The sequence below is a fragment of the Orbicella faveolata genome, unplaced genomic scaffold, assembly GCF_042242905.1.
Source record: "Orbicella faveolata isolate gen_17 unplaced genomic scaffold, um_ofav_v1 contig_14, whole genome shotgun sequence".
In the NCBI taxonomy this organism is placed as follows: domain Eukaryota; kingdom Metazoa; phylum Cnidaria; class Anthozoa; order Scleractinia; family Merulinidae; genus Orbicella; species Orbicella faveolata.
In genome coordinates this window covers 13,041,280-13,064,000 of record NW_028301541.1, presented here as the reverse complement: position 1 = coordinate 13,064,000, position 22,721 = coordinate 13,041,280, and the positions used below count along the sequence as shown (strand labels likewise).

At 40.4% G+C, this 22,721-nt stretch overlaps 2 protein-coding genes and 2 pseudogenes across 3 annotated transcripts; all 4 read right to left on the bottom strand.

The window, feature by feature from the left end:
- Positions 1-4,118: 4,118 nt before the first annotated feature.
- Positions 4,119-13,694, bottom strand: LOC149114074 (uncharacterized; annotated as a pseudogene). Its single transcript, XR_016206402.1, has 3 exons — positions 12,300-13,694; positions 5,917-5,956; positions 4,119-5,808 (listed from the first exon to the last, which is right to left on the bottom strand). The product of XR_016206402.1 is annotated as an uncharacterized LOC149114074 (transcript).
- On the bottom strand, positions 5,952-12,302 carry LOC149114075 (uncharacterized). The gene has a single exon (XM_089286692.1). It carries the CDS (start codon positions 8,884-8,886, stop codon positions 6,280-6,282), a length of 2,607 nt encoding a protein of 868 aa, XP_089142818.1. The 5' UTR covers positions 8,887-12,302; the 3' UTR covers positions 5,952-6,279.
- A 2,711-nt stretch (positions 13,695-16,405) lies between the features above and the next one.
- Positions 16,406-17,243, bottom strand: LOC149114073 (uncharacterized). The gene has a single exon (XM_089287715.1). The coding sequence runs from the start codon at positions 17,241-17,243 to the stop codon at positions 16,602-16,604; it is 642 nt and encodes a 213-aa protein (XP_089143841.1). The 3' UTR covers positions 16,406-16,601.
- LOC149114072 (uncharacterized) lies at positions 17,244-18,050 on the bottom strand (annotated as a pseudogene).
- Between the last annotated feature and the right edge of the window lie 4,671 nt (positions 18,051-22,721).

The following is a 22,721-nucleotide window of genomic DNA, read 5'->3' as shown; positions in this document are numbered from 1 at the left end:
TTGACCTGTTCTCAGCCAGTCAGCATGCCGAATTTTTTTCATTGCCAACATAAGTCTTCGATATCTGAAGACAACAAAAGTTAATTTTTTAATTTTGAGGTTTGATTATATGCTATTTTAGTGAGATAGCGCGATGTCCATATGTGAGAAAGTGTTTTATCCGCATCTTATCTCTCGATTTAACGCCCCCAGCTTTTCTTTCAACCGTGGCTCGGTGAAGGCGACGCTTATCAGTGACTCCTACAGTTTTTTTGTTTCATTACTTTTGACCGCCATATTTCTTGCCATTGTACATAATGTAAATTGTACTTCAAATTTACGTTTAGGGTCTTGTTTACAACTCTACCTTAGAGACCCGGTGTTTATTCGGCACCGGTCGTACAATCGAAAACATATTGACAGTACTTACAAAAACAGAGCGAGAGATATGGACCGAACAAGTTATTGTAGCTAGAGGCTATAATTTGTCTTGATAAAAACTGCTCTTTTATTATGATGGCTCTTTTTAATTAGTAATTAAATTGGATGCATCAATGCTCGCCAGACGCACCGACAAAACAGCTGGCTACAAAGCTAAAAAGTTGCATAATTTTTCAGTCTTTTCGGCGACGAAAACGTTAAACAAACGGCTTTCCTTTGTTCGTTGTTTTTGGCAATTTCACAGATTCTGGACCCCTCAATAACAAATAAGAATACCTTGTTTTCATGGTCGTTTAGGTTCCCATAAAAGTACTTTGAAAAGGGAAAAGTTGAGAGAGTGTCGTGAGCTTTTTAAGCAGAAACGTTTTTGGTACAACACTTCATCAGTGTTTTATTTTTCGGCATGAGAGCGTAATTGTGAAGGGTGAGAGAGTTACTGGTCTGTGTATGATATATGGGTTATTGACCAAGTGTGAGGTCAAGATGGCTGGATATTGGCCAAGTTCTTTTTTTGTGAGTTTATGGACCGAGACGGAGTCGAGGTCCATAAACTCGCAAAAAAAGAACGAGGCCAATATCCAGCCATCTTGACCGAACAAGCTTGGTCAATAAAGGATTTATTATATGGCTTTCGGGGAAATTTTTCTTGCGGGACACGGCGGGTAGTCCCGAGCGGGCAAGATGGCTCCATCTTGCCCGCTCGGGTAGCCAATCACAGCGCAGGATTTGATTCATCTTGCCCGCTCGCGGAGCTAGCCATATAATAAATATGGGTTATTGACCAAGTGTGAGGTCAAGATGGCTGGATATTGGCCAAGTTCGTTTTTTGTGAGTTTATGGACCGAGACGGAGTCGAGGTCCATAAACTCGCAAAAAAAGAACAAGGCCAATATCCAGCCATCTTGACCGAACAAGCTTGGTCAATAAAGGATTTATTATATGGCTTTCGGGGAAATTTTTCTTGCGGGATACGGCGGGTAGTCCCGAGCGGGCAAGATAGCTCCATCTTGCCCGCTCGGGTAGCCAATCACAGCGCAGGATTTGATTCATCTTGCCCGATCACGGAGCTAACCATATAATAAATAGGTTTATTATACGGCTAGCTCCGTGAGCGGGCAAGATGAATCAAATCCTGCGCTGTGATTGGCTACCCGAGCGAGCAAGATGGAGCTATCTCGCCCGCTCGGGACTACCCGCCGTGTCCCGCAAGAAAAACTTCCCTGAAAGCCATATAACAAATCCTTTATTGACCAAGCTTGTTCGGTCAAGATGGCTGGGTATTGGCGTGTTCTTTTTTTTGCGAGTTTATGGACCTCGACTCCGTCTCGGTCCATAAACACGCGAAAAAAGAACTTGGCCAATATCCAGCCATCTTGACCTCACACTTGGTCAATAACCCATACATATTGGGCTTATTTCCAAGCGATAAAAATTTTGAAAAGATTGAACAGAATTTGTTTCAGTTATTACATTGACAATCAGATAACTTTATCGTAACGAACATGTTGAATGATCGTCGTTATGAGATATGTGCAGTGGAATATCGATTTTTCGAACCTCCAAGGGAAACGAAAATTGTTCGAAAAAGCGGATAGTTCAAGAAATCAGGGATAAAATTACAGCGTTTCACTGAGGAGGGGAAACGACTTTTTGTCCGAGTTATTGCTCGGTTCGAAAAACTGAGGGTTCGAGAAATCGGGATTTCACTGTAATTACCGTACCCAAATTCGCAATTAGCCAATCAGAAGCAGTATGTACTGTCCTGATATCCCGCGATATCAAGTCATTGACCTGATATGGCTACGATATCATGCTCACTTGGCCGAATTTGGGTTAGCCTGCGAACAGGCTATCGGCGAGGACGGAAAAAAATTTCGGCAAGCGCGAAAAAGAGGAATTCGGAGAGCGAAGCGATCGGGGCGGGGACATGTTGGGGCTCACCGGGAGCCTGTTCGCAGGCTAAATTTGGGTACGGTAAATACCTAATTTTACCTTTTTGGTACGCTTCGGCGGCCTATAAGGCTCGTTTGGTCTCGCCAAAATACGAACCATGGCTCGACCAAACTCTTCTGATAGCCGCTGAAGCGTACCAAAAAGGTACGATCAGGTATAAATAAGAGACACACTTGTTTAGCTCAGGTCTTCGGCCAACTGAAACCAACCATCTGAGCCATCGCAATCTAAAAGAAACGTACCGGTTTTTCACGAAATTGGAAAATGAAAACCAAAATTTCCTTGCCTTTCACAGTTTTCACAAAATATCCAACGCAAATTTTCGACATTAGCGACATCTAATGGGAGCAACTTTCTTAACCGTGAGGTTTAATTTAGTGATATTCGATGATACACTATTTTAGTGAGCTAGCACGAGGTCAATATTGGGGAAATGTTTTCCTCTGCATCTCTATAGTGCCATTTAACGCCCCCAGCTTTTCTTTCAACCGTGACCCGGTGTAGACGATGCTTATCAGTGACTCCCGCAGTTTTTTTTATTTCATTACTTTTGACAGCAGCATTTCTTGCCATCATATCGGCTCTTTTATTTTGATAACTCTTTTCAATTACTGATTGAGTTGGATGCATCAATTCACGTTTTTGTCGCCTTTTCGGCGACAAAAACGTTAAACAAACTGTTTTCCTTTGTTCGTTGTTTTTGGAAAATTCGCAGATTTCGGAACCCTCAGCTCCGTTCAGGTTGCCATATGATGAAAGTACTTTGAAAAGGGAAAAGTTGAGAAAGTGTCATGAACTCTTTGAGCAGAAACGTGTCAGGTTAAACAAGAGAGTACATAAAGGGTAAGATAGCTATTGGTCCGTATCATATAGGTATATATAGCAGTTTTTCCCACGGTAGTCCCTCTCAAGTTATTTTTAGACTAGTGGTAACCACAGGTTAGAAAGTGCGGGCCTTGATGCAGTTAAGGGAAGGTACTGGGGAGGAAGTTTTTTTTTATATTGGAGAATGAAGTGAAGTTGAAGGTTTTGGGAAGTTTGCTAGTTGGCATAAGTGTGCTATTTGAGATTTATTATATAAGCGACGGTTGTTTATTAGGTGTTTGACGACGTATGGAAACAGTATCGTGATGTTTCCAAAAGTAGTGTATTTTTTTACGCTTATTTGATATCATCAATCATATGTTGTCAAGTTTGCCTTGTTTCAATGTTAAAGTCAATAAGCTGCGGTTGTTTATTAGGAGTTTGACCACCGAGGAAAACAGTATCGCAACGCGTCGAAAATTACAATAATTTTTTTACGCGTGTTTGATATCACTAATGATATGTTGTCAAGTTTGTCATGTTTCAATAGTAATGAGCCAAAGGTTATTGATCTTAAGTGGAAACATACCCGGATCTTCCTCGGCAATCTTCGCTAATGTTCGGGAAAGTTCGGAAATACCGTATGACATTTGGGCGATATTTATAAATCTTCGGAAATCTTCGGAAAATGGTCGGAAACTTTCGGAAAACCGTGAAAAATCCTCGTAATTGGTAGGTTTATAAAATGAAGAAAATAATACATGGTTGCTTGGAGATAGGAAATGTTATTTCTCTTGTTGAAATCTATATGTCACTCGTTTGCTACGCTCACTTGTGCGATATCAAGTGGAACACTCAGAGAGAAATTCCATATCTACTTGTGCCCATGTATTATTTCCTATATATTTGTGTTTCTGGTGAATGAGGAATAAGTCTAATAATTGTTTGTGAGATGACAACAAGATTTATTGAAAAGTACCAAGTTGTAGAAATAAACATAACAAAGATAACCTGGTACATGTAACTCAAGAGTATAAATTAATACACTTTTCAAGCATTTTCACTAACAGGTGAAAATGTCACTAATAAAATTGGAAAATTTTAAGTGTTACTTTAACTTTGACTTTGATATGTGAAAAATGTCTCTCTTAGGTAACATGAAATGTGAAAAATGTCCTTAAGATAACTTGAATATGTAAAAAAATGTCTCTCTTAATCGAACTTGAACAAGTGAGAAATGTTTGTGTTAAGAAGATTTAAATAACGTCATTTATATGGAAAATTTCTCACTAAGATAACATGAACATGCAAAAACAGGTTTCTGTCAATATAAGTTGAACATGTGAAAAATGTCCCTCTTAAGACAACTTGAACATGTGAAAAAATGATTCTTTTGATAACTTGAATACTCTACAATGTCTGTTTAGTGTCACTGCAACCATAAGTTTTAAGAACTACAGGTGCAAAACATTCTAAAAAAATTGTCAAGTATTTTACAGGTGAAAGTTCTAAAAAAACATGAACACAAGTTTCACTCTCAATTAAACTGCAAGAGATATTGACATGTAGCAAAACAGATCTAATCCAAAACTTCTAAGATGAAGTTGGATGTAGTGTCAATGACGATGTTTACATTTTCCAATTCAAGGAGTCCTGCTTTGAGTTCATCTGTGGTGTTGTCTGAAGAGAGATTGACTTTTTTGATAAGAATGTTCATGACATCTGTAAAGGCAGTCAGCCAGACATCTTTCCCGTCAATTTCAGCACAGAGCCGAGCTGACATCCCCCTTTCCGCCGCTTTCACTTTTTAGCAGGTGCCACATGCAGCACAAGTGATCACTTTACAATCCATGGCATACGGCATTTTCTTTTTGCAGTTAGCAATTTGGCAAAGCATGAAAGTGTTCACTTTGTAAGTGAATTTAAATTCATTAACTATTATTTTCTTCTTAATGTTAGATAACAACTCCTCTCCTTTTAGCTCGTGCATTACTGCGTCAATGGGCGTGAATGTGGTTGCTATCGTTGTTTCCAGATGTGTCTTGCCATTAAAGTTTTTAACACTGAGGTTCTTGATTTCATAGCTCTGTCCACTGGTCAATGCTGTAATGGTATCATCCCAAAGATGGATAATTGCATGGCCAGTTTTGTCTTCTCGCACACAGTCTTCCTTGACTCTTCCTTTGGAACCATTCCTTTTGGAAAGTTCTTTTGGGTCCAAAGAACCCATGGTCAACGTGGCTTTGACGTTTACTTTTTGGTTTCTGCTAAGCTTATTGAGCTGTTGTAAAGTAATATCTGTGGCAGATGTCTCGGGAAGGTTGGATGATGATGCACTGCCTGCAGAAGGTGGCTCTTTGCAGGGATCAAATTTAATGTCACTCGAATTAGCTTTTATGAGTGAGGCATACTGGTTAATGAAGATTTGGCCATCATCATCCCTGGCACTCAATATTTTTGAAGGTGATTTTGTTTTCTCAAAGTGGATGGCTTGCTGGTGTGATTTCTGGTCAAAGCCAATAGCTTTAGTAAACTTATTCGGTGACGTTTGGAAGGTGAATGTGTAGTAATCTCTACCAGTCTTTGCCTTTTTCATGGGTGACACCGAGTGCACAAAACCCGGAGGAGTGTCTTCAAAAACAAATATACAAACAAGCATAAGTAAGTGGAATTGAAAGATTACAAACAGAAAATTAATTTTTTTTTGTAAAGTGACAAAACAACAATCAGAATACAAACCTTTTCACTTTGCTGCCATGGAACTGTAAATGTGGCAGCACTCAAAAAATAAAAAAGGAAAGAAAAGATATGAAAGAGATTAAATTTAATGAATCAGTTGTATAAAATATTACTTAGTATGAGCAACATGATACACTTAAATGTTTCATTAAGTTATGTTCATATAATAATGGTCATAATAAATAAACTATTCTTTTTTTACAATATATTTGTTTGAAAAAAAAAAGAAAAAGTTGTTTGCAGTAACCTACTGTATTTTTTTAAAGTAATTTTATCAATCTCGTTTAGTAATAGCAAAAGTATATTAATTATAATTATGAATTGAATGATGAAGTTATTAACTCATTGATTTGTAGGTAGGTGTTAGTAAGTGAAATTTGAGGTGGTATGATTTGCCAACCTAGAAAGGCGCTCCTCTTCTTGAAACCTGAATTGAAAGTTTGATGCATTCTTAATGGCCTTCAAGCGTTCAAATGACATTGGCTCAATAAGACAAGAGTCAAGTGTTTTCACCCTACTGATTGCAACATATGTCATGCCTGCTGTTCGTTCTCGTGAACCAATATCGATCCAAGCTTTTTCTAGAGTAAGTCCCTGGCTCTTGTGTATTGTAATAGCCCAGGAAAGCTTTAATGGTAATTGCTGTCTTTCATGAAAAGTATCAGGTAAATGAGATTTAACAGTGATAGGGCACACTGGGACACATTTTGGTAACAATTCAGTAAATGATGGCCCTGCATAATGGTCAAATTTAACCATAACTGCTATTGGTAAATCTGGCGGCGAGTGATTCTCTGCAAATATGAGGTCCACAACTTTTCCAGTAGCTCCATTGCATAGTCCAACCTCTGGCCACAAATTCATTGTAAGCATTACTGAAGCCTGTCTGGCAAGAAATAAGATTGGTACTAATCCAGACATTTCATCCGAAGGTAATGATTTAGCAGTGGAAGATGAATGACGAGCCTGAATGCAGGCTACTGGTCGAGAAAGCTTCAGCAGTTGTTGGTGATTGTATTCAGCCACTTCATCATTACCATAAAATAATTTTATTGCATCATCAAATTCATTTAAATTAGCAACCAGTGATGGCTGATGAGATAAAAGAAGCCTCCAGTCTTCTTCTGTAGAATCACCAGTGCGAAGGCACATCAATAATTGTTTAAAGGCAACCTGCGTAGTATCAGAGCCCTGCACTCTTTGATTCACAGATAATCTAATTACTTTATCAAACATTAAATATGAAATGTGGCCTTGTTCACCAATAGGACCTGATGGCTTTGTGTGATATAAAGGTTTGTCTGCAACAGGTGGTAGCTGTGCTGGATCACCTACCAAAATAATAGATTTTCCTCCAAAAATTTCATCCTGTTGCCCAGTTGCTTGCCTACATCGTTTGTCAATCCAACCAAGCAATGTCTGGCCAAGCATAGAATACTCGTCAATCAATATATATTTAATATGACGCAATCGGTCTTGCAACCTTATAAGAGACTGCCCTTTAAGATCCTTGTTACCTCTTGGACCAACAGGCAAATTTAATAGTGAATGAATGGTCTTGCCATTAATATTGAATGATGCTTTTCCAGTAGTGGCAGTAACAGTGCAAGATTGTTGTAGTAGAGATTTCAAAGCACTAATAAGGTAACTTTTGCCAGTTCCTGCAAATCCATTTATTATTAAAAGTAAGGGTGGTTCTTGGCGAGGACTTTCGAAGTGTTGTTTAACTAAATTGTATGCAAGTGCTTGCATGTTGCTGAAAGTATTGATGTTTATGTTGTCATCAGGGTTGCTTAAAGGTTGATAAATATATGTTTGCTTTTTAGAATTTATCCAGGATGGCATTTCAGCTATTTGTTGTGAAGTATATGGATAAGAGGTTGTCTGCCAATAGGTAGAATTGTTAGTATATAGTGAGGAAGCTTCAGGATCAGTTGAATTATTTGAGTGCGAAAAGTCTGCTAAGATCATCCATTCTTCACGTTGCTCTGATTCACAAGACTGTTCATTTTGTAAATCACAATCAGAATAATCCTGTAAATCCTCAAGTTTGTCATGCCAATCGGGTACATGGTTTTGGGCATACTCTGACAGCAAGAATGTTTTCCATTCACTAATGAATAAATTATCGTTTTCCTCTTTACTTCCCCATGCATCTTCTGGTTTTGTTTTCCATGGCTTAAATCTCAATAACTGATATTTACAGTACAACCCAAAATTAGGGCTTTTTATGCTTGAAGAATATGTAGGAAAAACCCTTGGAATTAAGTTTTTAGGCTGATTCACTAATTTGCCACTTACAACTTTGTACTTTGTTGCAAAGTCAAGAAAGTTCATATCTGTCAACTTACATTTTAAATCTGCCTCATATTTGTGTCGTTGAGCATATGTATCAAGCAAACTATCTGTTGTTACTACTTCATCAGGTGCATCAGACAGGTTAAGTCTACGGGAACCATTTAAGTTCACAGGAAGAACAATGAAGGATGAGCTAACAAAATTGAGGGAAAGTAAATGGTGCATTGTTTCCTGTGCAGAAAAATCTCTCTGACCTAGTGTTTTCATGACAGTTTTCTTGATCATTGTTGTGGCATCAGCATTTGACTGAGAGTTCTGAACAATAGCACTGAACGTGTTCTTAAGCATGTGAGACCGTGTTTCACTCTTCACTGCATACTTTGCCAGATACTCTACACAGGCCTGATAATCAACAACAAGCTGAATATCACAGTTTGCACGCCAGCCTTGAAGCTGAAGTCGTTGGTGATTGTTTAGTCTAGAGTCGTTCCTTTTGGTTGTAACTTGCATTTTATATTTAGGTGTGTTATCCTTGGAATGAATTTCTTCAAATTGCAATGAGGTTTTCTCACAATGTTCAAATGGAAAATTAAACCTACATTTGGGTTCTGTTTCATTTCCTTTTTTCCTTAAACAATAGCTGGTACTACATCGAGTGTGCCTTTGAACCATGTTTAATAGATCAATGTAGTCACTGTCAGATTCAGATTCTTCGATATTATGGTAGTATTTTTGACAAGGATGAATAACCGGTTTTATCCAATTGCCTTCATCTGGAGGATCTGGGTTACAGGTAGAGAGAATCCAATTATAATACTGACAGATTTTTTCACTAGCTATTTTCCCATTAATAACAGTTGCACTATCAGGTGTACTTTCAGCTTCAGAAACGTCTGCCAAGTATCCTTTAAGTGCAGTGTCGCTCAATTTGCACAAACCTGGATCATTGTTTAATTTTGCAACACCGTGACAATGAATACTACCTCTAGACTGATATTCGAATCTATACCAATGCTATTTGGCATCAAGTGAGTTATATAACCAGTGTTTAATGAAGCTCTTTAATCTTTCAGTATAGAACCAATCAACTATGTGAGGGTTATCAATGACATTCTGACGTCGTACATCAGAAGATCTGTCAGTGCTTTCTGTATTACACGAACTTTGAAAAAGGGCATGTAATTCTGGCCAGTGCATATCTGCTGAGGAGAATATGAAAAACAAAGTTGGAGGACCCTCATGTTGTATGATTGCTTTTAAATCTTCTTTTGCCTTGAACCAATAAGCATCTGAACCAGTTATATTGGTGATGTACCGTGACAACTTTGACATTAAAAGGTTACTTTGATTATTCCTAATCATATCTCTTAACTCTTGCAATGTTAAATGTTTTTCTCCAGGATTTTGCTTAAAAAATATTCCAGTTTGTTGAAGAATTTGTTTACGCTAAATCATATTTAAAGCCCAGTAAGAAAATCTTGGATGATTTGCAAAACGATAGTGCCATATATTATCTTTTTTCTCTGCAAATTTAATAAGGCGTTTAACCTTTTCCTTGAGAGTGACATTTTTTAACAGGGATGGGTTTGTTGGATCCCCTTTTATCTGGAAATAATGTAGGAAATGCCAGCGTAGCCAAAAATGGAGTGGTAAACTCATTTAAAGGATTGTCACTTGAACTTGGCCAGTCAATATGACCTTGGAAAACTTGTTGATTTATTAAATGTTCTTCTTGTTGTTGGCTATTATTTACTGGAAGAAAGCTTGAAGTATCGACATTTGGATTATAAACGATGTCGTCTTCTTCATAAACAGGGCCACGATCTAGACTGCAGTTAAGGGTATCATCGATAACTTTCTCTTCTGTTTGTAGGGAAAGAAGCTGTTGGGGGACTTCATTCTCTGGTAAAGATACAAGTGCTTGATAATTTATTTCAATATCTGAATAAAGAGGATTATTTCTCAAAAGCCAATGTATCGCATCTGATACTACTTGTCTTCTTACAACAAGATTTTTAAAATTATTTCCTATCCCTTTTTCCGGACAACAATAACAGGTAAATCTTTTGGATATCTTGGGAGAGAATGTGCCAGTTCTCTAACGTCCTGTGGTATATTTATACAATGCCCTGAGAAACCTCTTTGTCCTCCTGGTTTGATATAAACATGCATAATGGGAAGAGCACGAGCAATTAGCATTTCTTCCACTTGAGTTAAACCTCTTAGTTCGTCTGGTAGAGCTGAAGGCACCATTAGGTTTTCAGTGGAAAATTTCTTTGGAAGATCCTTTTCTCTAGAACATCTCGCACACTGGTAGTTATTTATAGATTTTGGAGTGGATTTTAAAGGCCATGCTTCAAAACAAGATTTACATTGGTAAATAGTATAATTGTTTGATTTATTAAAATTTGCTATGTTCTCCTTTGCCCATGGCTGTTCATGTAGAGGAGCAAGATTTTCTGTGCAGCAGTTTGATAAATATTCTTCTTTTGAGACTGTTGCATTAGGAAGGGATTCTCTAACACATACTTTCTTTTTCCCACGAGTTTCTTTATTTTCCTTTCTTTTATGTGTAAATTGATACCTGGATCGGTATGCTGCTAGCGTCTCTTTGCGGTGAGCATCTGTTTCAGATAATTTGAATTTGAGATATTTAAGAGCATTTTTATTTGTATAGTGTGGCTCTGTAGAAACGTAATGTAAATCCTCTATGTACCCAACAAACAATACTTTTGTTATTTCCTGGCCACCAGATGGAGTAATTGTTGATCCTTCTGGGCATGAAAGCTGTGATTCAATTATATGAATGACAGAATGAAGTTAATTGGCTACAGCCTGAATAATTATATGATCACACCATGTCCCAGGAGTGCGCATTCTTTGCAAATACACTTTCCATGAATTTTCAGATACACTTTCTACAAACAACTCAGGATGCTGTTCAAGATATTTTACACCTGCTTGCCTTATTTCAATGTGAAACTCAGGAGAACCATAATACTGATGGGAGACTGATCGGAAAAAGCAATCACCACAGCCTCCAACATCAATTGGCTGTAAACCCTTCTGTAATAGTCTATCAACCAGACGATCATAGGAGCTCGCTGCAGCATCAATCTGATTTGACTGGTTATTTGTAGAATTCATACCACCAGAAAGAAATGGAAGTACACATTGTTTTCTTACGAATATACTTTTATTTCTGAAACCTGTTTTGTTGGAGTTAATTTTTTGAGCATTTTTCTTTAAATAGTACTGACCAAAACAGCTTTCACCAGAATATCTGGCAATCCAAAATGTAACCTCACTTTTTTTGCAGAAGTAATGCAGTTCTGAAGACCTTGGAACCTTTTGTTTTAAAAGACGTTTTAATTGTTTTCTCTTCTTTCTATGATTAAACAAACTAACGAATTTCCGTTTAGGAATTCTAGAAGGTTCTCTGTCTCTCTTCCTACGATGGGATTGCTTAGAATGAACAAAACACATGCTTCTACAACGGTATTCCTTAGTAGGCTGAGCAACCAACATACTTTCAAACACTCTCTTCTTCTGGGCGGCATAATTAAATGGAAGCACAAATTCACTTTCCAACGGAGCAGAGCAAAACTTTCTCGGCAGTACCGGCAATGCTAAGAAAATAACTGGACTCCATTTTGTTAGCCGTGATAGTTCTAGTTTAGGCTCTGCGATTGTTTGAATTATTCTGGCTGATTTGATGAGTGGTGACCAAACTGGGTCCAATATTGGCAAAACTGTGCCGTCTTTTGATTCGACTTGTGGGCTAACACAACCAGGTGACCAAACTGGGTCATCGCTTTTTGACAAAACCGAGGCTTTACTCTTTTGTATGCATACTTGTTGAAAACGCAAAAAAATCGGTATGCATTCGACCCTTTGAGATAAAGACTGGAACATCTGTGGCATAAGACTTGGAAAAATTCGCCATGTTTTCCGTACAGACAGTGTTCTGTAGTAGATTTCCGTAAATCGAAACATGTCAAACTGCTCCTTCAAAAAGTAAAAGTGGTTTACCAGAAAAATTAACCGCCCAGAAAGTTAACAGTATAAAATATAACGCAACTCACCTTATCTTGACGGCAATATGAATTCAAATAGATCGTGAAAACTTGTCAGACAACGCTGAAAGTCACAACAAATCCCCAGAAAATCGCCTCAACAAGTTCACCAAAACGTCCTTCGATTTCCAAGTGACAGGTCGAGCCACGTGCGAAGAGCCGGCGTCGACAAAACCTGGATCGGATCGGACCGGATCACGGATCGGATCACGGACCGGATCACGGATCGGATCACGGATCGGATCACGGATCGGATCAAGGAAAAAAAAATTCAAAATTCAAAATTCAAAATTCAAAAGTTTGTTGAGCAAATTACACTAGAGTGACTACTGTGAGCAGAACGTTTTATTTAATTCAGGTGTGATATTCCTTTATTCTTTTATAATATCAAGCCAACTGGGAGCTGGTCACAGATGAATTTTTTTCAGGCTGTTGGGTTTTGATTGCGATGATCAATCATGTCTTCATATCTTTCTCCGCAGTTCAGATAAATGATATTTCGTATATTCGCTTGCATCAAAGGTAAACTGTCATAAAACGCGTCAGCATGGTAATAATAGGACGAACGTATGAATCGAAACACAAAAACTAAAAACACTAATAATATTAAACACCTGATGATTTCAAACAATTTCCGTTTCTGAGACAAGTCTATACTTTTACAAGATGTGAGTTTGGAATACGATATTTCGTACTGGAATAAAAGGAAACAGACCATTTGTATTTCAAGGAAATATAGCTGTTTTACAAAAAAATATAGGAATAACATCGATAGTGTGAACGATAACGCAACCCGAGAATAGACAATATTTTAGGAGTTACGTCACGATTTTTAAAGTCATTTTTAGGGTCGTAAAGAGTTGCCTTTATATGGAATAAAACCTTAAAATGATCGTGTTCTAGGATAGAAAGCACTTAAGAGGCAAGAACAAATCAAAACGGAATGAGGATCGTTAAGGATGGCAAAGATTAACGAGGACTACAAATGACGAACTTGAAAAACTAGGCTAGTTTTTTCAAGATGCGCAAATCGTGACGTAGCTCCTTTAAAGCAAGTCATGTCCTTAAGCTTTCGTACGTAAGCTTTCTCATTAACTGTAACGCTAACTGTAACGTTCACATTTGACACGAAAAAGTAGCCGAGAATTAGCTACTGATACTAACAACAATTTCAAAAACGAGAATGGGAGGTTCACGTAAGTTTCAAGCCAGCTAACGATCAAATATCACTACATCTGCCTGTTCATTACAATTTAAATTCGTCGTAAATCAGGCGCTTATGTGGCTTTTTAAATGACCTCTTGTCATTCTCTTTAATTAACATGTCATTGCGTCAAATTCGGGATTCTTATTTTTATTCAACATATTTTAGTTTTCCACTTTTATTTTTTATTTATTATTATCTTATAAACGATTCGATTTTTTTTTTCCTTAAAACGTTTTTTTTTTTTTTTTCTGTGATCCGATCCGCGATCCGATCCGTGATCCGATCCGTGATCCGATCCGTGATCCGGTCCGGTCCGGTCCGATCCAGGTTTTGTCGACGCCGTGCGAAGAGCTTCAAAGATCAAAACAACAGAGATGCCCCTTGAAATATTGAATTTATTGGGCTCTACCAGAATAATTAACCGCCGAGAAAACTGTAAAATATAACTATAACTTAACTCACCTTATTTTCAGAGCAATAAATCAAAAGATCGTGACAACTTCTGAGACAACGTCGATATCACAGCTCACAGCAAACCTTCTCGAAAGCAAAGCAACGCTTGTACAAACGCGAACAACTTCGGACAACGCATGAACAACATCGGAAAAGCCTTTTCATGTGACAGAAGCCTCGATCTCAGGTGACAAACTTTAGTGATTGACAAACTGTAGCCATTGACACATTTTTCGCATTCCGATCGTTCTTAGTGGAAGAATAATAATAATAATAATAATAGACTTGTATAGCGCTAGAACTAGACAAACATACTCAAAAGCGCTTTACATTAAGTTAAAATAAATGAATAAATGGAAATCACTAAACTTTAAAACTATTACAACAACTATAGTAGTATAGGACGCTCATATGAGCGGTAACCAATCAGGAGCCGAGAAAGACAATAGGCTATTGTTTGGAGAACAATGGACGCTATTGTTTTCCAAATCCAAGATGGCCGCCACAAATTTCAGCCAATCAGGAGCCGAATTAAGAACAATGGACGCTATTGTAATAGTAGTAGTAATAGTAATAGTAATAGTAATAGCTAGTAGTAATAGACGCTCATATGAGCGGTAACCAATCAGGAGTCGAATCAAGAACAAAGGATGCTATTGTTTTCCAAATCCAAGATGGCCGCCACAAATTTCAGCCAATCAGGAGCCGAATTAAGAATTCAAGATGGCGGCGCCCACGAAAGTCAGCCATGTTGGAAAACAGCCCACCAGCCTCGACGGAGGACTGGGATCGGTCTCACGGATTTCCATGGCGACACAAATCATGCCAGGGTCACGCAAAAATTGTCATGCAACTTCAAAATCGATACTTACAGTGTCCTGTGGTCCTAAACGACAGAGGTCTGTCCGGCAAGCGGCTAGACTGAGAGACTTGGGTCCGAGTCTAGCCTATATAGGGTGCGGCAAAGCATCATGGGACAATGACATCACCGGTATCCAATCAGAATACTCACAACCGGGCTTCCCCAGTCCCCCTCTCTTAAGGAGAGCACTAAACCAAACATCATACATTGTCAAATGTCACGAACTTTAATAGCAAATCTTTTGCGCTAACATTAAAAGATATGACGTCATTGCCATGTTGATCGAGTAAAAAGACCAGTTTCTATCGTCATCACACATTGTTTCAAACGAACTTTAATGTCCGAAACGTTTGCGCTAAAATTACAGAAAGCTGGTCATTGTGTCTCAAATAAGATAACACTATCAAAAATGGAACAGAAATAATTTGATCTAGCGTAAATCCAATCTTTGACGAGTAACGAATAATAAGCGAAGACTAAAATTTATAGGCTAAAAGGTGAGAAGAAAAAAATACTATTGAAATGCTTCAAGTGAAAATGAATTGCTAATGGCAGTTTGCAATAAAATCTAAACTCCTTGATCTCCACTGTTCCCTTGAGAAAAGCATCATTCAAAGGAATCTTGAACAAACAAAAGGCATTTTGGGCGACCATTGAAGAATTAACATAATTAGTCAGAGATGAAACATCGAATAAATTAAAACCGAAAAGCACATGTTTAGAGGCTGAAATCATGTATCTTAACCCTTGAGAATAAAATCAAAGGAATTTCAAACAAACGTTTCGCGCTTGAAGTAAAGATTTAACTTCATTTACAAACACTGCAAATCGCTCCTAATTCAACAATTATAGTTGTCTAAGCGGGTTTCCAATAGCGCCAAAATAAATCACTTACATCAAATATAGTCCTTTCCTTCAAAGCGTCACACAACTAGCAATCGCTCAACTCCTTAGCCACGAAGACAGGGAAGAATGTTACGCTTAGAAAAGAAGACGTGCTGAACGTTGTCACAAGTAAAATGAATTCTATCAAGACCGATTGACTTATAAACGGGTATTCGCAAAACAATAAACAATGTCGCGTGGTTAACAACCAATGAGAGGATGGGGGATAGGGGGTACGCGATATCACGTGGTCAAGAATCAATGAGAAGACGGGGGGAATAAGGGGTTATACCGCACAGTAATGTCATTAAATTGTTATAAGCAAAACAGAGTCTAAGTCTTTACAACGTTTATTGAATAATAACTCAAAAGAAAGAATTGATTATAATTTTAACTCTTAAAGTCTTGACCGGTTACAAAGTGTTGGGAACTAAACTCGTTTCCAGTTTCACAGAGTCTTGGTCCCTGGCCCCAAAACGCACGATATTCTGCCCTAGTTTTCTTTGCTTTTGGTCATGAAGTCTTTGCCTGATCCGTTCCTTATTCTTGGCATAACAACGTCTCCAATATTCGTTGATCCGTTCCCTGTTGTTTTCGCAGTATTGTCTTCGGTAATTTCTAATGTGCTCCTTGTTCTGTTGACAATAGGCTCTCTGGCTGCGGGCGAGTCGTTCTTTGTTGTTTTCATACCATCTTTTACGACGGGTTTTGAGAATTCCGACGTTCTCTGCACGATATTTTTTTTTTTGTTGGGCCAGGATTCGCTCTCTGTCTGTTTTTACAGACGACCTTCTGGTCATTCCCTGACAATTGATTGGAGCAAGTCATCTTGCATGTGTAGCGTCTTACAAATAATGACTAAAACCCTGGAGTAACACACTCTTATAAGAGACACATGGCTAATTCAGGTCTGTTCTTCTATTTCCTCTACGTCATCATCGTCGGGGAGTAACTTCTTCCGCATTAGTCTGTTTAGCAGGAATTTTCGTTTCGCCACTGCCGACTCGGCCGCTTCGTCAAAATCCATGTCGTCTTCCTCAATAAAGCGTCGAAGAGTCTTCATGACTTTACGGTGTATTGCGTCGAGTTTGATACGGTGAGTCCATTTTAGACGCTCTAAGTAAGTCCTTCGTAGCCTTCTTCTACTAACAGGTAATAGGGCATTAAAAGCAGCATTTTCGGCATAGTTTTGGGATTTTCCCTTATCCAGGAACTGCTGGACTTCTTTCAGGTAGATTTCTTTGAGATCTTCCCCGACATTTTGACGTAACGGACTCCACGGATCCGGTTCATCGTCGTCCGCTTCCTCTTCCTCTTCGGAGCTGCTACTATCCTCCTCTTCTTCCTGTTCCTCTTCAGGCTCCACTTCGTCCACCTCCTCTTCCTCTTCTACGGTTTCATCATTGTTATCTTCTACGGGACCAAAAATATCTGTTGAAGGATCTTCCATGATTCTCGTCGACCTTAACCCAAGACAACGTGCTTCAAGTGAGCCGAGTCGATTAAACTCATGTTTAATATACCATTTTGGGCAATGATCAGACATCCTTCTTCGATGCCAGCGCGGGTATCCTTCGTGCGTCAGGAGGTGACTAAACACGCGTTTCCTGTCATTACTGGCGGGATGTAAATCCAGGACCGTGTACCCAAACGGTCGTTCGGTCACTTTTTGATACGCGTCCATCATGTCTTGCCAGCAAGAGGGAAAAGCTTGAAGCAGTAAATTCTTCATCCCTAATTGATCTCTTGGATTTTTGAAGGCTACGATGTGGTGGGCGTTCCTGGAAATACTCTTGGCGTATTTCCCTGGTGGAAACATGTCTTGGCACAAGTACAACACGGTGATATTTTGATGATGAGAGTGTTTGGTGAATAAGTCTAGCAACGCTTTGTCCTCACCTCCCTCTGCCATCAGATCGTCCAGTACGAGTAATCCACCCTTCGGAAACCATGACTTGAGATGGTCTGACTCTGGAATCCCTTCGTGAAATTGCACACCAGCGTCTTCCATGTCTCTAAATCCGTCTTGTCACGCCCCGTAGCAATAATGAATCGTAGTGGGGGGGTTTACAAACAATTCTTCCAAGTGATCCAAGAGTAACGACTCGGTAAAACAAGTCTTGCCACAACCAGAAGGGCCCACGATCAAAATACTGGAGGGTGTCTTGAACCGAAACGCTTCTCCCATTTCTATTCTACTAGGGATCCCATGGTGCTTTTCGGTAGGAAATGTGATATTTGGGAGATCTCGTGTCTTTTCTGATCCCCTGCTTTGACAACTATGTTTTTCGTGACGAATTCTACTGTCTGCACGAGAGAATTGTCTATGACAATATCGACAATAAAGGGACATGACTCCTTGCTAGTTTGACTCAAAACGAATTGAGACAGTTAATGCCTTAGTTTTATACATGATTAATGATGGAGGTGACGAGTGTGGTGGAGGTGGTCGCGGCGATGGTGGTGGTGGTGGCGGTGGCGGTGGTGGTGGTGGTGGTGGTGGTGGTGGCGGTGGTGGTGGTGGCGGTGGTGGCGGTGGTGGCGGTGGTGGTGGTGGTGGCGGTGGTGGTGGTGGTGGTGGTGTAGGTGGTGGCGGTGGTGGTGGATGCAGTGGTAATGGTGGTGGTGGTGGTGGTGGTGATGGTGAATGTGGTGGTGGTGGTGGATGTGGTGGTGGTGGTGGTAAATGTGGTGGTGGTGGCGGTGGTAAATGTGGTGGTGGTGGTAAATGTGGTGGTGGTGGTAAATGTGGTGGTGGTGGTAAATGTGGTGGTGGTGTAGGTGGTGGTGGTGGTGGATGCAGTGGTGGTGGTGGTGGTGGTGGTGGTGGTGGCGGTGGCGGTGGCGGTGGCGGTGGCGGTGGTGGTGGCGGTGGCGGTGGTAGTGGTGGTAATGGTGAATGTGGTGGTGGTGGTAAATGTGGTGGTGATGGATGAGGTGGTGGTGGTAAATGCAGTGGTGGTGTAGGTGGTGGGGTGGTGGTGGATGCAGTGGTGGTGGTGGTGGTGACGGTGGTGGTGGTGACGGTGGTGGTGGTGGCAGTGGTGGTGATGGTGAATGTGGTGGTGGTGGTGGATGTGGTGGTGGCGGTGGTAAATGTGGTGGTGGTGGTGGTGGTGTAGGTGATGGATGTGGTGGTGGTGGTGGTGGATGAGGTAGTGGTGGTGGTGGTGGCGGTGGATGTGGTGGTGGTGGTGGTGGTGGATGTGGCGGTGGTAGTGGTGGTGAATGTGGTGGATGTGGTGGTGGTGGCGGTGGTGGTGGTGGTGGTGGTGAATGTGGTGGATGTGGTGGTAGTGGCGATGGTGACGGTGGCGGTGGATGTGGCGGTGGTGGTGGTGAATGTGGTGGTGGCGATGGATGTGGTGTCGTAAAAGATGGTATGAAAACAACAAGGAACGACTCGCCAGCAGCCAGAGAGCCTATTGTCAACAGAACAAGGAGCACATCAGAAATTATCGAAGACAATACTGTAAAAACAACAGGGAACGGATCAACGAGTATTGGAGAAGTTACTATGCCAAGAATAAGGAACGGATCAGGCAAAGACTTCATGACCAAAAGCTAAGAAACCTAGGGCAGAATATCGTGCGTTTTGGGGCCAGGGACCAAGAGTCTGTGAAACTGGAAACGAGTTTAGTTCCCAACACTTTGTGGAATACCGACGGTCAAGAGTTAAAGAGTTAAAAATTGTAACCAATTCTCTTTCGGAGCTCATGTTATTATTTTTATTATCATTATTCAATAAACGTTATAAAGACTCAGATTCTTTGTTTTTGTTTTTGTTTTGTTTTACGACTTTTTCGAGTTACAATAAAAGTTACACGTTACACCCAAGCTGTATCTTCAGGGTAAATGGGGGGTGAAAAAGATGACTGACAACACGGTCCTGTTGATAATCACTTCATCCTCAACGTCGTAGTGCAGCCACGACAGGAACAATAACCTAAACTTTACTTCGCGTACGCAGAGCATTACTTCCGTTGGGATGTTTCTACTGAACATTTCATACACCGTCTGTCTTATTGATTGAGTAATGGTCATCCACGGCAAGTTGACATAGGCATGGATGTACAGGGTAGCGTTTCCCCTTTGCTGCACGAAGATGGTGAGTCTTGTATAAAATTCAAACCAGATGGAAAGATTCGCATGGTACGGCAAGGTCCTCCACGAAACAATATTACGAGTGTGAATATGATAAGGCCGTCCCCCTCGCCGATACCTATTGATGGCATTCGTTGCGTTGGTAATCCTCTCTCGTACCACCTCCTCCCAAGGTGAAAGTTGTGCCTCATCTTCATTCCCCCGAGGATTTGAGGTTTTGCAATGTCCGCACTTATCTGAGTATTGTAACTCCTGTTGCAAACATCTCTTGTGCAAAAATTTTCCACAGCAATAAGTTTTCGCACTACATCGAGTCAAGGAGTCAATGACAAGGTCGCCTTGACAGATGAAACATTTGTCCTTGAACTCATCTACTTCGGGGTCAATCCTAGTAGTCTTCGACTTCTTCTAACTTCCATTTCGTGAGTCAAGAAACTTTGTTTTGGTCCTTTTCAAAACGTGTGAAGGTTTTAAATAGCAGACTAAGAGGGAGTACCCCCTTATCCCTATTTTACCCCTTTGGGCGAGAAGGGAGTGGGACAAATCTAGGATTTGGAATGGGGAGTACCCCCTCACCCCAATTTTTACCCCTTCGACTGCGAAGGGAGTGGGGCAAGTCTAAGATTGGTTCCCGATGAGGACATCAGCCCAGGATGCTTTGGAACGGGGAGTACCCCCTTACCCCTATTTTTACCCCTTCGACTGTGAAGGGAGTGGGGCAAGTCTAGGATTGGTTCCCGATGAGGTCAGCGTCCCAGGATGCTTTGGAACGAATAGAAAGGTATATAAGTGCCTCGGACACAAGTCTCTCAGTCTCCATCATGGCCGCTTGTTGGATGGACCTCTGTCGTTTAGGACCACAGGACACTGTAAGTATCGATTTTGAAGTTGCATGACATTTTTTGCGTGACCATGGCGTGATTTGTGTCGCCATGGAAATCCGTGAGACCGATCCCAGTCCTCCGTCGAGGCTGGTGGGCTGTTTTCCAACATGGCCGACTTTCGTGGGCGCCGCCATCTTGAATTCTTAATTCGGCTCCTGATTGGCTGAAATTTGTGGCGGCCATCTTGGATGTGGAAAACAATAGCGTCCATTGTTCTCCAAACAATAGCCTATTGTCTTTCTCGGCTCCTGATTGGTTACCGCACATATGAGCGTCCATTACTACTAACTATGCTAAACTTTAAAACTATTTCCACAAGTCAAAAGCTTTCTTGAAAAGAAATGTTTTCAGTTGCTTTTTGAAAATGACGAGGCTGCTACTTGTTCTTATAGTTAATGGCAGCGAGTTCCATAAAACAGGTGCAGCATGAACAAAGGCCCGATCCCCAAGTGTAGAGCAGTTGACTTTTGGAACAACCAGAAGAGATTTTGCAGACGAACGAAGAGCGTAATTAGTAGCTGGTTTCAGGGATAAAAGATCATTTATGTAGGAAGGACTTTGGTTGTGTAGTGCCTTGTAAACAAGAAGAAGCAATTTAAACTGAACTCTAAACGATACTGGGATGTAAGTCGATAAGAGCGGGTGTGATATGATCAAATTTCGCAATCCGAAAAATCACTCTAGCCGCGGCATTCTGAACTTTCTGTAAACGATCAATCTGGTATTTAGGTAGACCAAATAGAAGTGCATTGCAGTAATCAAGGTGCGAAGATACAAAGGCGTGGATCAGTGTCTTTGTGGATTGCGCGGTAAGGAATTTTCTGATCTGTCTTATGTTGTATAGTCCGCGAAAAGCCTTGCTACAAATCTTGCCAATGTGAACATTCATTCGCATATGAGCATCGAACCAGGCCCCAAGGTTCCGGACGCTTTCTAACGGTTTAATGACAGTGTCGCCAATGATAATAGAATCAATAGATGTTTTTTCAAGTTGTTGACGGGAGCCAATAATTAGAAATTCAGTTTTCGCGTTATTGATCATTAGACGATTACCAATAAACCAAGAGCGGACATCAGCGATGCACTTTTCAATGACAGAGACAGCGTTAAATTCCGAATGGATAGAACAAGGTCGGAAGGAAAGGTAAATCTGGGTGTCATCAGCATAACCATGGACGGAAGGGAGGTGCTGTGAAATAATGTTAAAGAGACGGGAGACGTAGAGAGTAAATAAAATAGGGCCCATACAACTGCCCTGGGGGACTCCACAGTTCAGATTGAAGTCGTCAGAAGTTTTATCACCGACAGGTATACGTTGTTTGCGACCAGACAGAAATGAGTCGAACCAATTTAAAGCAGTTCCGACGACTCCAAAATCCTGTTGCAAAATATTGAGAAGAATGCAATGTTCAATGGTATCAAAAGCAGCACTTAGGTCCAGAAGTACGAGAAGTGTCACTTGCTTATTATCCATACTCATTAAGATGTCGTTTTGAACCTTCAATAGAGCAGTCTCTGTCGAGTGATACTTACGGAAGCCGGACTGGAATTTAGGAAGAGGGGCATTTTTCTCACAGTGGGCGAGAAGTTGTTGAAGTGCAGCCTTTTCCACTACCTTGGAAATGAATGGAAGATTACTGACTGGACGGAAATTCTTGTAGACCAAATCAAGTCCAGGTTTTTTCAATAGAGGGATGACAGCGGTTCTCCAATTTTCTGGAACGGAACCACTGAGAAGAGAGAGATTAACCATCTCAGTGATAGAGGGCGCTAATACATCAAGACAGGACTTCACGAGCCATGTAGGAAGAGGATCGAATCGACAAGAGGCATTAGAGGATTCTCGAACAATCTTACACACTTCTCCTATGGATAACGAAGAAAAATTCTCCAGATTCTCCTTCGGAGTGACAGGAACAAGTCGAGGCACTTGAACTTGAAACTTGTCAAGATTTTCCTTTATGGTTTCAATTTTTTTGAGGAAAAAGGTGCCAAATTCGTTTGCAAGCTTAGTGGGATCATCGTGCTCTGGAAGA